General features: G+C 48.3%; 1 protein-coding gene across 1 annotated transcript in view; it reads left to right on the top strand.

The window, feature by feature from the left end:
• Window positions 1-16,610, top strand: part of ANAPC4 (anaphase promoting complex subunit 4) — a 259,145-nt gene that overhangs the window by 180,326 nt on the left and 62,209 nt on the right. Inside the window, exons 22-24 of the mRNA XM_085642313.1 lie at window positions 1,339-1,400; window positions 9,953-9,991; window positions 10,076-10,177. Of these exons, the coding sequence (XP_085498439.1) occupies window positions 1,339-1,400; window positions 9,953-9,991; window positions 10,076-10,177 (203 nt within the window). The remainder of the gene's footprint in view (window positions 1-1,338; window positions 1,401-9,952; window positions 9,992-10,075; window positions 10,178-16,610) is intronic.

Raw genomic sequence — 16,610 nt, forward strand, 5'->3', positions numbered from 1 at the left:
GATGATAGACAGATGAAGAAGTTGAGAAGAGTGGCAAAGAACAGATTTTCTGTGTATGCCTTAGATATGTGGATATAAAAATGTAATCAAGTTAGCTTATGATGCAGAGTAAGAAGTGTGAAAAGTGTCTGATAAGCGATCCAAATGGCAATCTGAAGAATTAGTATAGGCTATCTAGGTTTACTCTTTCAGCTGTGCCAGCATAGCGGACATTGATCCCCTGAGACATCACGCCGTAACCTACGGCTAAAGGCCATCGCGCCCACAGAGCACACTCCGGTGGCTCTTTTTCTGATTCAACAATTGATGCATTGCGCTAAATTCCTAACTTTTCATCGCGACCTCTACCTCCACCACTCCCATTGAGGACATTCCCGCTACCCTTAGTCACCGACGTATAAATCCACATAATTTAAGGCACCTATAATTCAGGCATGCTTATTTAATGTCCTGAAGACGATCCACACATTTGTCTCCTGGATCGAAACGCCGTCGACACCCTAAAACACCTCATACATACACTATGATGTTACTATTTGTCATGTAGAGGTGTTCCTTGCGATTTGTTTACCTATAACTGTGAATTTTTCTCCTGAGAACAAACCGTGAGCGTTGCCTGAGCCTTGCTTAAATGTTTCCATGTTTCTACGTTTCTGTAGTGGAATGCAGGCGTGTGTCCCACTCTCAGTATATTGTCTTGTACATATCTCCAAGAATTGCTGAAAAATTAAACATTGAACCTCTGTCCAGCTGGACACGTTTAACTAATACAGCACTGACTGGGTCTGTGTTTGTCAGTTTTGTTCACCCTTTCCAAGGGACCATTGTTGCTTAGAATAGCATAGCTAGGGGCTGCATATGTAATCGTACTAATCGATGTAATTGTAGACCCTGAAAGTCAATCGGCATAAGGAGAATCTGTGTTCTTTTCCCAAAACTCTTCTAGCCATTCTCAGATTCATTATTCAATATTTACCAACCCAACGTTTATGTCCTCAAGTACTATGTTCCTGGCTCTGTAGTATCTCTTGTTAAAATACTGTGAAGTTAAAACTCAGATTGAATTTTCTTATCTTTGCTAAGACACAGTAATGAATTGTCTTTATGTTCCATGTATCCTATTATACAAATTTAGCTTGTATTAATGTGTGCCTTTCGTGATGTATGATTTTCATTCTGATGGTTATTGTATATTGTATTCTGAAATCGGGCAACAAATGTGTATAGTTATATGTGCAGTGATTCTTCATTTTATAGGTTGGTTACAAAATTCATGGCAAAATATTTTTATCGTTTTGTTTTACGTATTTTTATCATTTTTTTTTCCTTTTCTTTTAGGATATAATTGGTAAATCAGTTCAGCAAGCAGCATGTCTGAAATTGTACAAACTATCGAAGAGGTATTAAGAAAAAATAAATCTTACTTTCTCACTATTTTATTTTCTAACTTTTGTTTATTTGTTCAGATTATTTAGCATCCCCTGTTGAATTGATATATTTGATAGCATAACAGAAATAGATTATGTTGTAATATATTGTGTATGGGGGATTGGGTGCAGAATTGCATATATGTGGTTTTCAGACCGCTCTAAAGTGCCTCTCTCAGATTGAACTAGACACTATATAAATAACATTTAATGCAAAATCACCAATGCACCATTTGTCATCCTAGTCATTTAACTAAATGATGCTTGTGAGTAGGACCTAATTGTAACAAAATGTTCTAAACCATTCTCATTAAACCATTTTGAATATTTCACATTATCATAAGCATTTTCCAGGCATAACCAGAATAGTGGCCCTAGTATACCATCAACTGCATATTAATATCATGGTAGAGTCTTAAATTCATGTTGTGTACTCAGATTTCATACGTTAAATTGTGGCAGTTAAGTGTTTCCTCTATTCAAATAGCCTTTGGAAATGTTAATTTCTATCCATTGGTTAGGATTGACTAAAGAGCCTTTGCATTTAAAGGTCTCTCTCATCTGTCATTCTCTACCATGAAGATCCCCTTGGAGGAGAAATAGAAATAGAAAGTTTCATTTCCTTCTCCATCAACAAGAGAAGAAATGAAATTTCCCATCCTATCCAAAGAGGCTCAGATACTGTAGAAGTATTTGAAAGTCCACAACATTAGCATAGCACTTGCCATGGGTAAGCAACACTTGGACAGCTACCTTGAGTAGATAAAGAGTTAAATCCTTTTATGCTGCAGAAAGGCTCCTACTATTGGGGTTACCCAGACGTAGAATTTTTATCACAAAGAATAACAAGAAATACTGGTTCTGCAATAGAAGACACTAATAACCAGAGTCGCCAGAGCAGACACTAATAACAGAGTGAACATCAAGAGCAAGAGTGAGCTATACACACTTGTCCTAATTGCTACAACTCACAGTTAACAGATTGTTCTCCGTAATTTTTCATCCATTCTGTCTAAGTAAGGGGCAGGTCATGATGGCAATTCGACTGCAAGGCTTCAGAGCACCTACAGTTTGCCCATATGGACATTTGACTGGAATACAGAAGAATGTTCACCCAGGTGCCTATTCCTTCATCAGCAACAAGGACTAGAGCAGGCAAGGAAAACCTATAAGTTCGAGGCATGTGGGCTGCTGAATTCATATCTGTGCATAGATCGCCGCCTAGTGTTGGGTCCGGATGTTTGCACGTTGTTGTCCTGGAAGAGTCTTCGAAGTATCCTGAGATAGGTGACTCCTCCCCTGGACCACAGTGCGCATGGGCATGCTCTCTCTCCATCCTCAGATTGTTTTTTTCCGCCATTGGGTTCGGATGTGCTTATCATGACTCAAGTTAGGAAAAACTTTTTTCAGGCCAAAAGGCCTTTAGTTCGCGTCGGTACTGTTCCCGATCGGTATCGACAGTTACTTGTTAGTTTACTGACTTCAACAACAACTTTTTCGCATCGTATCCGACCATCGACCCTACATCGACGATGGAATCGAGGACACCATTCAAGCGGTGTCCTGTTTGCAATGCGAAATATCCCCATGTCGACGTCCACCCGGTGTGCAACAAATGCCTTTCACCGGATCACGACGAATCCACATGTATGGCCTGTGCCCGATTCCGATCCAAGAAGACTCTCCGGAATCGACGAGCGGCGAGACTTGAAGCGCAGCAAGCGGCACCGGCCCCGACCAACATCTTCAGCGCCGAGGACGAAGATGTGGAAGGCGTGGAGAACCTACCCTCCAGCCCTGCTTCCGAACACGATTCCGGATCGGAAGACATCGAGGAACAACTCTTTCACAGAGAAGAAGCCGACACCGAGGTAGGAGACTACGATGAGGCCTTAGGGGCCGAAGAAAGTAGCTCAGGTGACGAGCAAGGCCTACCCGTACAGACGGAGGATATCCCAGTGCGTCAGTCAATGGCTCCGGTCGAGGGATCGCCTTCGGGCCTTACCCAAGACCTATCCCGCAGTTCTTCGTCCCCGCCATCTGGCCCGGCCTCGGACATTCAGCGACAGCCATTAGTGCCCAAAATGACTGGTTTCCCTTCCTCGAAAACGAAACCGAAAGTCGTATCGGTTCCACAGAAACCGAAAGTGAAACTACCACTGGTCGGATCGAAGCCCTCTACACCTTCGACGCCAACCAAACCCGTCGGCACCGACCGCACCAAACGGGACTTCGGTGCCGAACTCGCAGCAGCCGACGTCGGCGCCGACACACGGAAAAAGGCCATCGGTACCGCCAAGCCGCCTCGGCCCCCGGCACCGAAACACTCGGCTACGGCCACGAAGGTCAAAATGGCCTCTGCCTCGCACATTGCTCCGAAAGCAGCACCGAAGGCCCAATCATCGACGTAGTCGACAGCTACTACCTCTCCTCGACTCGATAACCGCGTGGCCCCGAAGAAGTCCACGCCTGCCTCTGCAGAACCGCTCGGCGCCAAAGAACAGTCGGCGTTACAGGTTCGACAAGTTGCAGCGTCCTTGCAACGCATCAAAGAAAAGGCAACCCTCCAGGACACGTCGGGCTCCGAGCCGAAAAAAGCTCAAAAAGCTTCTCCAGCAATACCCAACATCACTTTTGGACTGCCACCATCCACGGCACCCAAATTGTTTGAAATCAGGACACGTGTCACCCAAACTAGGATCACACCTGGCGAACGTTCTCCTACGGAGACGTCTCCGTCCCACATCATCGATGCCGACACCGGCAGACTTGTGCTCCAAAAGCGGAGAATATCTTCCGAGCAGCCTTTGGACTCCTACCGGATCCCGTTAAAGAAAAAGCTGCCAGCGGATTCGGAACCAGTTCTTTCCGAACGTCTCCATACCTCTTACCTAGATCCACAGCCCTTCTCTCCGACACCCTCCGAAACCGATGCTTTGGAGGACTACATGGGTGACGATGTCCCCTACCCCAGAGAGATGGACCCTGAAGGCCAACAGGACCCTGACCAGGCTTGGGATGACCCTGTAGACCCAGGTGCGCCTATGGATACACAGGACACGCAGCTATATGGTGCGAAAATGTCTCCCACAGAGGATACTGCCGCATTCAACGCCCTCATTGAACGTGCTGCGGCCAATCATGGTGTGCAACTCCACTCTGACACAATCGAGGACGATTTTCTAATGGATACTTTCGCATCCTCAGAAAGGAATATCAAAACTCTACCCATGCTGAAAGGTGTCCTTAAACCAGCAAAGGACATTTTCAAAGAACCCACTAGGGCAAGAGTAATAAACCCCAGGATCGACAAAAAATATAGGTCGGCGCCTGTGGACCCTACGTACATTAGAGGCCAGTTGCCTCTAGATTCCATTGTAGTCGCAAATGCTCGCACTCACAGACTACTGGCGAAGCTCCTCCCCCGGACAAGGAGTCCAAGGTGCTAGAGACCTCCGGCAAACTGGTTGCAGCACAGGCAGCTAATATATGGCGTATTGCCAATACCCAGGCGCTCCTAGCTCGCTACGATCGCGCCCACTATGACACATTAGAAACCCTACTCCAACATCTCCCTGACCAATACAAAGAGGGAGCAGAGATCCTCATCAGGGAGGGACAACTCCTCACAAACGCATCCATTAAGTGTGCACTGGATGCCGCAGATACAGCTGCTAGAGCAATAAATACCAGCGTCATGTTACGACGACACGCCTGGCTACGAATCTCCGGATTCAAACCTGAGGTTCAAAATAACATCCTCAATCAGCCGGTCAACCCCGACTACTTGTTCGGACCAGAGGTTGATCCACCCTAGAAAAAATTAAAAAGGACACAGACACTGCAAAGTCCATGGGGGCTCTCCAAACACAGTCCTTTCGGAGTGGCTCCTTTCGTCGCCCCGGAAATAGAGGAGCAGGTAGAGGACAGGGGTCACAGCAAACCTTCAACAAGGGCAACACACAAAGTACTTACGATAAAAACACCCGGGGTGGATATCGTGGCTCCAGCACAAAGGGTAGAGGACGCGGATACGGCAATACCAGGTCCTCGCCCAAGAACAAACAGTGACGCCCTCTCCCTTCCTCCCGACCACACAACACCTGTCGGGGGAAGGCTACAGAGGTTCCTGTCCACGTGGAACTCCATCACCACGGACAGGTGGGTCAAAGATATTATCAAACACGGTTACTGCCTAGAATTAACCTCCACTCCACCCACCATACCACCAAAACACCGTCCTATGTCCTCAGAGCACTTAGCGCTATTACAGCAGGAAGTGCTAAGTATGCTGGAAAAAGGCGCAATAGAGGTCGTGCCCGTCCGCGAGCAAGGTACGGGGGTGTACTCCCTGTACTTCTAAATACCAAAAAAGGACGGGTCACTCAGACCTATACTAGACCTGAGACCCCTCAACCGCTACATTCTCTCCGAGCATTTCCACATGCTCACCCTACAACAAGTCCTCCCGCTGCTCAAACAGGGAGACTTCCTGGCCACGCTGGACCTCAAAGATGCGTATTTCCACATACCCATTCACCCCTCACACAGAAAATATCTCAGGTTCACTATTCAAGGGCAGCACTACCAATTCAAGGTTCTTCCCTTCGGCGTGACAACAGCACCAAGAGTTTTCACAAAGTGCCTAGCTACGGTGGCTGCACATCTACGGAGGCAACAAATTCATGTCTACCCTTACCTGGACGACTGGCTTGTTCAGGCAAAGTCAGCCCAGCAATGTGCCAGCCACATGTCCCGCACCATTCACCTTCTTCACAGTCTGGGGTTCTCACTAAATTACCCGAAATCACATCTCCAACCCGCACACGTACAACAGTACCTAGGTGCGACCATAGACACTCTGGCAGCCACAGCTCAGCCAAATTTAGTGAGGATCAACAGCATGCAAATGCTGATTTCCAAGTTCAAACCCCAACACTCCCTTCCCGCGCAAGTGTTCATGCAGCTGATAGGCATGATGGCCTCCTGCATTTAGATAGTCCCACACGCGAGACTACATATGCGCCCGCTTCAGGAGTGCTTAGCACGTCAATGGAATCAGGCTCAAGGACAACTAAAAGACCTAGTGTTGGTGAGCGGTCGGGCATACAACTCTCTGCATTGGTGGAATCCACAAAACCTTTGCAAGGGCCGACCGTTCCAAGAGCCTGTTCCACAAATAATACTGACAGCGGACGCGTCTCTCCAGGGATGGGGAGCTCATGTACTCAATTACACAGTGCAGGGACTATGGACAATACAGCAAAAGAAGATGCACATCAACCTTCTAGAACTGATGGCAATCTTCCTGGCAATGAAAGCATTCAAAGTACACTTGTGCAACAAAGTCGTGTTGATCCGGAAGGACAACATGACTGCCATGTACTATATACAGAAGCAGGGAGGAACACACTCTCCACAGTTGTCTCATCTGGCTCAGAGCATGTGGAAGTGGGCCATTCAGAGGAACATATTCCTCATGGCGGAACACCTCCCCGGCAAGGACAACCAGATGGCTGATCTGCTCAGCAGACACAGCCACCAGATGCACGAGTGGGAGCTACATCCGTCAGTACTCCAACCGTACTTCCAACAGTGGGGTCATCCAGAGATAGACCTATTCGCCACAAGCGAAAACGCAAAATGCCAAAGCTTTGCCGCCAGGTTCCCACTTCCGCAATCGCAGGGCAATGCAATATGGATGAACTGGTCCGGCAGATTTGCGTACGCTTTTCCCCCAGCACCATTGATACCGCTGGTGGCACGCAAACTCGGACAACACTCACTGACACTCGTCCTAGTAGCTCCAACATGGGCACGCCAACCATGGTACACCACCTTTCTCGAACTTTCCGTGGTGCCGCATCAAAGGCTGAGGATCAAACCCGCGCATTTGACGCAGAACCATGGAGAGATTCAGCACCCAGATCCGCAACAGCTGAACCTGGCAATCTGGCTCCTGAAGTCCTAGAGTTTGGCTACCTAAACCTGCCACCTGACTGTATGGACATCATTAAGGAAGCTAGAAGACCCACTACCAGAGCTTGCTATGCAGCCAAATGGAAAAGGTTCGTCATTTACTGCAATAATAATGACATTAACCCGCTAGACGCATCCATCCAAAACATAATCTGTTACCTCTTACACCTATACCGATGCAATCTGGCGTACACCTCAATACGTGTCCATTTGACCGCAATATCAGCCTATCTCCAGAACAGGCAGCACCTCTCTTTATTCAGAGTGCCTGCCATCAAAGCATTCTTGGAAGGACTCAAACGAGTAATTCCTCCATTCCACCCACCAGCTCCAATGTGGAACCTCAACTTGGTCCTCACACGCCTGATGGGTCCACCCTTTGAACCTCTACACTCATGCGAGATTCAATTCCTCACCTGGAAAGTAGCTTTCCTAGTAGCAATCACTTCTTTGAGGAGAGTTAGTGAACTCCAGGCACTAACCGTTCAGGAGCCATTCATACAGGTTCACGCCAACAGGGTCGTACTACGTACCAACCCCAAATTCATGCCCAAGGTGATATCGCAGTTCCACATGAATCAAACCATTGAACTGCCTGTTTTCTTTCAAAACCCACAAACTGTCGCAGAAAGAGCACTCCATACACTAGATGTAAAGAGAGCCCTCATGTACTATATAGACAGGACTAAAGTCTTTAGGAAAACAAAACAACTTTTCGTTGCCTTTGCCCCACACCACAAAGGTAACGCCATCTCCAAAGCAGGTATAGCCAGATGGATCGTTAAATGTATTCAAATTTGCTATCAAAAAGCTAAGCGCACATTAACGATTCCCCCACGAGCCCACTCAACACGTAAGTTAGGGGCCTCCATGGCTTTCCTGGGAAACATTCCTTTGCATGATATATGTAGAGCAGCCACCTGGTCCACTACACATACATTTACCAAACACTATTGTGTAGATGTGCAATCAAAACAGCAGGCAGCTGTAGGACAGGCTGTTCTCAAAACTCTTTTTCAGACCGCTGCAGCTGGCACTGGTAGCCGCCGCTAATGGGAGGTACTGCTATGTATTCTATGCACAGATATGAATTCAGCAGCCCACATGCCTCGAACTGAATATGCTACTTACCAGTATGCATCTGTTCTTGGCATGTAGGGCTGCTGACATTCATATCGCCCACCCTCCTCCCCGGCGCCTGTAGCAGCTGCAGCTCTCAGAATTCCTGTATAACATGGTCATCACTTTCTGTATCTACTCCATCACTGCCACAATGGCGAAAAACAATCTGAGGATGGAGAGGATGCCCATGCGCACTGTGGTCCAGGGGAGGAGTCCCCTATCTCAGGATACTTCGAAGACTCTTCCAGGACAACAACGTGCAAACATCCGGACCCAACACTAGGCGGCGATCTATGCACAGATATGAATGTCAGCAGCCCTACATGCCAAGAACATATGCATATTCAATTTATTCCCTGGAAGAAAATCACTGTTGAAAGTAAACAGACTTCACACCCCGTTTTCCAGTTTACTCTGACATAGCCTATGTCAATGCACAATGAAGTGTGTTTTAAAGCTCATAACATAACTCTCATGCTAGCCCTTACACATTGGAAATCCCCTGCCCAAACCCATTGTCCGGGAAGGTTTACCGACACATCTGACAAGTTTAATTTCATGTCTACTTTTGTCATCTGTCCTCGAGGTGAAAGTGATAGCTTGAAACCTTCTCCTACATTTTTGTATCCCTGATTTAAGCCTTAATTACCCATTTTGGTTGGTGAGGTATGCATTTTGAGCCAAACCTGCACATCTAAAAGAACAAAGCGGCAACTTACTTGAAATCGAAGCAAAAGTATTAATGGGCTAGGACGTTTACAACTATTGTGACACACTGGAAACCCCTTCATTGTCTAGCCTCTGAACTGAAACCACTTGTAATATGTCCTCATATGGATCTCGCAGCTGTCCAAAGAACCATCATCAACCAAAAATTCTTCCCATAGCAAGGGCATGTGACTAATCCTAAAACTGTTTGTCCTGCAGCCTGGTGCTGCTCCTAAAACGTTTTTTCCTGCAGACCTGTTCTTTGAATTAAGTTAGAACTCAAGTACTTTATTCATACTCTGTTTACTAGGTGCTTCACTTAATCGTTCTAAGAAAAGATGTAGAGGGTTACATTAAATGTAAAGCTTGGTTTTATGGAAGACCATTGGTTTTGTAAAAGCCCATGCCACTTTGATGGAGCCTTAGTTGGGTATTTTCTGGGACTTCAGCCTTTGATTGTATAAAATCCCTTAATGATGGAAATTCTTTGAATTCTAAAGCTTATGCATGTTGATTTGAGTTCAGTGTTTGTTAACTTTAATTTTAGTACCTTGTAGCTTCATTTTTATGCTGTACACATATAATTATCCTCCATTTCAAGCCTTGCTAGTAACAATTTTATGATCCAATGGTTATTGCTTGGTTGTGTAATATGATGTAGCTGTAATACAATGTGAAGTTTCATTTAACAAATATTTCTTGTTATTTTGTTTTAGTGAGGAGTCATTACCAAGACTGCTCAAATTACCCTTTCTGTAAGTATTTATCATTGATAATCTAGTTGTCACTTGTGCTATGTTATTGTCTCATCATTCATGCTTTTTCATCTTTCATTACAGCTGGAATGACAAACGAGCTGGCCTGCACTATGTGATGTTTACCATGTTGGAAAGCTCAAAGTCTAAAGTCTACGTTTTGAGGCGGCCAACTGATCTGTCAAGGTGAGCGAAAACACAGTGCACTTCTCATTTGCTTTCCAGCAGTTAATTGTTCTGTTTTATAATTGTTCTGTTTTGTGAAGATTGGTATGAGTTTCTCACTTTTGGGTTGTTGCATTTTATGTTCAAAGTTTTTAGGTCTCGCCTCGCCTGGCGTTGCAGCGCAAAGTGCTGCTCGCTCGGCGAGAGATTTTGTGGATGAGGGGTTTTCAGACAGGGACTCGAAGCCCCGCCCCTCATTTCCATTGGCTTGCGTCACCGTTTATGCTAAACGGTGGCCTGCCATTGGAAATGAGGGTTTTTTGTTGATGCCCTTTTGCCTCCGATCCGGACTGGGTCGACTGCTTTGCTGCTGTCGCAAAGCACTTTCTTATCTTTATGGGGCCATGTGTTTCTAATTAGCGTGGAGAAGCGCACTGCCCCCGACGTCTCAAAGGAAAAAAATCTTGGTTTCTTCAAGATTTTTTCCCTTGAGAGGTCGGGGGCAGTGCGCGCCTCCACGCTAATTCGAAACACATGGCCCCTCGGCACTATAGAGGCCTCCGCAATACCCTGTTTGAATTTTGTAAATTGCAAAAAACACACAAATAAAGAATGGACAAACTACAAACACCAGCATTATAAATACCACAAGCTGAGCAACTTACACCCGGCTATGGACAATTTATTGTTTATTCAAAGCCAACAATATGCCTCATCCTGTCACGTTGTTTTTTGCATTGCTAGGGCTGCCCATCTCATGCCTGATAAAACCCTATCAAAGCTGAGTTGTTTTGCTCTCCTCTATGGTTCCCGTCACTCTATGCCCAACGCTGTTGCTTCGTCACCAATAACCGCATACACGTGGTACTTCCGGCCTCTGAGGTGAAATGTCACGGAGGGGGAAAGCGGGCTCAGTGAGACACAGAGAGGAAGTTGATAAATATGCCGTTGACGCCTATCTGCGGTCATAATTATCAAAAAGAAGGGAAGTGAAGAGGGTGGAGGGAGCTCGTGCAGTGGCAGCACCAGCGTGAGCTGAGACGCCTTGGAACCCTGAGGGAGGTGAACGCACGGGGTCAGAGGCAGCGTTGCTTACATCATCTGGCACGCGGCGGCGGAGCAGACCTGCACATCATATCAGAGCATGCTGAGAGACTTAGGACGCAGAGGTTGTGCTTTCACGCCAGGGCACACAGAGTGGCGAGCGGCTGGCGCACCGGCTCAGAATGTGCTGAGCTTCAGGCGCACTAGGCCGGAGAGTGCACTTATCCCCTCCATGCCGGGTCTTAGAAGCGCTGAACCAGTGCCGTCTGGCTCCGGATTCCAATTGGAGTGCCCTTAAGGACGAAATAGAAGGTAAGCCCTGTTCAGCCATTTTTTATCCTACGCTTTCCCCTTGAATGACACAGGCCAGGAGCAGGTGTCACAAGAAATAGTTTATCCTCCTGCAAAGCCACGCAGAAGCTTTCTCTCACACCACACACACAAATTGAGTCTGGTAACAATTTTATTCTCCCAAGGGCAAGGTGGGTGGAGAGGGAGAGGTGTCCCATTTTAGGATGCAGTTTGGGGTTTCTCTCACAACAGCTGGCGTGGTCCCCCGGCCCGAGAGTAGGCATGCACGCTATGCTGTTTATCTCCTCGCAACAGGCTCTCTCTCTGTGGTTACATATCTTGGAAGAACTTAGCTCACCCCCCCAGACCAACTCGAATAGTGCAGTTGTGGTTATGGGGGGTGCTGTTGCTCTGCAGCAAGAAGGTCACAGGCTACTTCTAAGTTCTCCTCACTACCTAGGCACCTCGGACTGCATGCCCAATTTAAGAGAACCAAGAAAAACATGTTCGAGGCATATGAGCTGCAGATTGTACACTTTTGCCTAGATCGCCATCTGGTGTTGGGCCCGGATGTTTGCAGTTTGTTTTTCTTCTTGGACAGTCTTTGGAAGTCACGAGTTCGGTGACTCCTCCTTCGGTCTGTACTGCGCATGGGCTTCGGCTCCATCCTCAGATTGTTTTTTTCCGCCATCGGGCTCGGATGTGATACTTCGTGCTCCGGCTTCGAACCTTTCCAGTTCGACCTTCGACGGAAAATCCTCGTCCATCGAGATTCTTAAGAGAAATCATCTTCTTCATCTCTCTCGGCGGCACTTTTCGATTCCAGACATCGGCACCGGCCTACGGGCCTCCCTCGACTCCGGTCTCGGCCGATGGAAAGGACTCCCTTCAAAAAGTGCCCAAAATGTGGGTCTAAATTTCCCCACACCGACCTCCATCAGGTGTGTAACCTCTGCCTCTCTCCAGAACACGAGGCTCGAGACTGCCCCGCCTGCAAGTCTTTTCGATCGAAGAAGACCATCCGGGATCGAAGAGCTCGACGCACCATGGCGCACTCATTGACTTCGGCTCCACCCGACATCTTCGGAGACGACACCGGAGCTTCGGGGCAGCAGCACACAGAGCAGGAGGAAGAACTCGTCAGCGCTTCCGAGGCCGACGACTCTGACCTGGAGGAGATAACACCGGCGCAGAGGGTCGTGAGTACTTTACCCCCTCCAACTCCCCTACACACACCGAAAGAGACTCAGGTTACACCTTCGCCTCCGGGCCTAGGGAAAACCAAACATACAGCTTCTATTACCCCACCTTCGGGCCCGGTGTCGAAGCATCATAAGTCTCCCGGCGGCTCGGGCTCGAGCCAGCCTACTCCTGGTGCCGACAAACACCATTCGGCACCGAAGAAAACCACGCCCAGTTCGGCTCCGAAGTCATCGGGCTCGAAACCTGCACTCTCGGTGCCGATAAAGCATAAGCATAAGTCCCTCGGCACCGACGCTCCGGCGCCGAAGACCGCCTCGGCACCGAAGAAATCAGAGACCCCGAAAAAGCATGGCATGGAGAAACCATCGAAGCCCTCGGCTCCGAAAACATCGGCACCGACAGATGATTCGGTCCTACAAGAACTATTTACGCCTGATCTTTATCAAAAAACTTTAACAAAGGATCCAAAGACTGGTCATTTAACTTTGTCTTCCAAAAAAAGACATTTACACAAGCCAGATCCTCCTCCACCGCCAAAACGGAAGGACTCTGCCACATCCCCCTTCAGAGTACCCTCTCCACCACCACCTCCACTTTCTCCACCTCCCATATCTCCACCACCTTTGCCTCACCTCTCTCCGACCCCATCTCCAGACCCTGATTATGGAGATCCAGATTAGGACCCGGCAGACGCCCCAATAGACCCTACACCTCCAGGGACACCAGACCCATGGGAGGATTACCACAACCCCGATGTACCAGATGTGCCTCAGGATGACATTTATCCATCCAGGCCGTCTCCTCCAGAGGACTCCCTGGGGTTCCACCACTTAATACAGCGGGCGGCACACTACCATGGGGTAGAATTACATAGCGAGCCAGTTGAGGACGATTTCCTGCTGGACACTTTTGATATACAAGATAAGGCCTCAGCAATATTGCCCATGCTAAAAGGGGGGTAACCAAACATGCTGCAGAGGTGTTCAAGGACCCAGTCAGAGCTAGGGTACTAAACCCCAGGATAGAGAAAAAATATAAAGCAGCCCCCACAGATCCAGCATATATTAAAGGACCTGCTCCGTTGGACTCTTTGGTGGTATCCACAGCTAGTGAGCGGTCTAACTCTCAATCCTCAGGGGAGGCTCCCCCTCCAGATAAGGAGTCAACGCTCTTAGATGCGTCTGGTAAACGCACTGCCTCGCAGGCCGCAAATATGTGGCGCATTGCCAACACACAAGCTCTGCTTGCACGTTATGATCGAGCACATTACGATGAACTGGAGGCTATCATGCAACACCTCCCAGACAAACATAAACACAGGGCTCAGGAGCTAATACAGGAGGGAAAGCTCATCACCAATACCTCAATTAAATGTGCCCTCGACGCAGCAGACACAGCTTCGAGAGCGATAAACACCAGTGTTTTGCTTCGTCGTCATCCCTGGCTCAGAATCTCAGGGTTTAAGCCAGAAGTCCAGGCATCTATATTAAATCACCCCTTTGACCAACAACACCTATTTGGTCCAAAGGTGGACGGAGCATTGGAGAAAATAAAAAAGGACACGGATACGGCAAAGTCTATGGGGGCATTACATTCCCATACCCCTAGACGTTCATTTCGTCGTTCCTCCTTTCGGGGCACAGGCAGAGGTTACTCTGCCGATAACGCCTCTACTTCCTACAAGTCCCCTCCTCAGAATACCTTCTCAAAGGGCTATCAGAGAGGTGGTTATAGGGGAAACAATAATAAAGGCAGGGGCAAAACCAACAACACCCGTTCTGCCACACCACCCGCCCAATGACTTTCCCCCGCTTCCCCCAGACCATTCCACTCCAGTCGGGGGCAGGCTACAACATTTTCTTCAGACCTGGGAGACCATAACATCAGACAAATGGGTGACAAATTGTTCAGTCAGGCTACTGTCTCGAACTAACATCTACCCCACCCAATATTCCACCCAGGCACCGTACAATGTCACAAGAACACACCATACTGCTCAAACAGGAGGTGATCTCCCTCCTCCAAAAACAAGCTATAGAGCAGGTCCCCGTCAATCAGCAAAATCTAGGGGTCTACTCTCTGTATTTTCTAATCCCAAAGAGAGACGAGACCCTACGGCCCATTCTAGACCTCCGGCCTCTAAATGCATACATACATTCGGACCATTTCCATATGGTCACCCTCCAACAAGTTCTCCCTCTCCTGTGTCAGGGAGACTTTCTCACTACACTGGACTTGAAAGACGCATACTTTCATATTCCAATACACCCTTCTCACAGGAAGTTCCTCAGGTTTGTGGTGGACGGTCAGCATTACCAATTCAAGGTTCTCCCCTTCGGGGTCACAACCGCACCACGGGTGTTTACCAAATGCCTAGCAGTAGTAGCAGCTCACCTCAGAAGGCAACACATTCACGTCTTCCCTTACTTGGACGACTGGCTCATAAAAGCCGCTTCCTACGGCCAATGTGTGCAACATACAAACAGCACCATCCAACTGCTCCACCGGCTAGGCTTCACTGTGAACCATCAAAAGTCCCACCTCATACCATCTCACACAAAGCAATATCTCGGGGCCACTATAGACACCTCCAAGGCTATAGCCTATCCCAATTCAGCCAGAATCGCAAGCATACAAGCCTTGCGCCAAACATTCACTCTTCAACACTCTCTCCCAGCACGAGTGTTTATGAAGCTAATAGGGATGATGGCATCTTGCATCTTCATAGTGCCCCATGCAAGACTCCACATGCGTCCACTCCAAGAGTGCCTAGCACGGCAGTGGAACCAGGCCCAGGGACAGCTGACGGATCTGGTGTTGGTGGACGGCCGCACCCATCACTCTCTGCAGTGGTGGAACACCACAAACCTTTCCAAAGGGAGGCCGTTCCTGGACCCGGTTCCTCAGGTGATTCTAACAACGGACGCATCGCTCTCCGGCTGGGGAGAGCACCTTCTACACCTCACAGTGCAAGGTCTATGGACGCCACAGCAAAAAGTACTCCGCATCAACCATCTGGAGTTATTGGCGATCTTTCTAGCCCTGAAATCCTTTCAGAAACAAATTTCAGCCAAAGCAGTCCTCATTCGCACAGACAATATGACTGCGATGTATTATATTCAAAAACAGGGGGGACACACTCTTCCCCAGCTCTCCCGCTTAGCACAGAGCATATGGAGATGGGCAATTCCACAAAAAATCTTTCTCCTGGCACAGCACGTCCCAGGCATACAAAACACCATGGCAGATCTGCTCAGCAGACAAACGCAGCAAATGCACGAATGGGAACTTCATCCACAAGTTCTTCGCCCATTCTTCCACAAGTGGGGGCATCCTCAGATAGACCTCTTCGCCACTTACGAAAACAAAAAATGCCCAAGCTTCGCCGCCAGATACCCACACCCATTGTCCAAAGGCAATGCGATATGGATGAACTGGTCAGGCAAATTTGCATACGCCTTTCCACCTCTCCCGCTAATTCCGTTAGTGGTAAGGAAGCTACAGCAGCACTCCCTCACACTCATTCTGGTAGCTCCAACATGGGCCAGGCAGCCGTGGTACACCACACTGCTACAGCTATCGGTAGTACCACATCAAAAACTGCACCTGTCGGAGGAGGAGCCTAGCGCTTGACCAAGATGGCCGCGTGAGCTTTGAGCTCCCGAGACCCACGCGCCCTCCGTCGACTATCCTGTCTTTAATCCTGTTTATATGCACGGCATCTTGCAGATGACTCGTTATGGAGGCGATTGATGCTGTTCGAGGTCGGATCGCCCACCGGGAACCGGAGTTATGCACGGCGGAAGATTGAGGCCTATCTCCGAGGGATGCCAGGGGCTAGCGTTGGCAGGATGCCCGACCTCTAATTGAACAACAGCGGCCAGGCGAGGTGTGAACTGTCGGACGGAGGTCCCCG

This window comes from Triturus cristatus, chromosome 2_2 (assembly GCF_964204655.1).
Source record: "Triturus cristatus chromosome 2_2, aTriCri1.1, whole genome shotgun sequence".
NCBI lineage: Eukaryota > Metazoa > Chordata > Amphibia > Caudata > Salamandridae > Triturus > Triturus cristatus.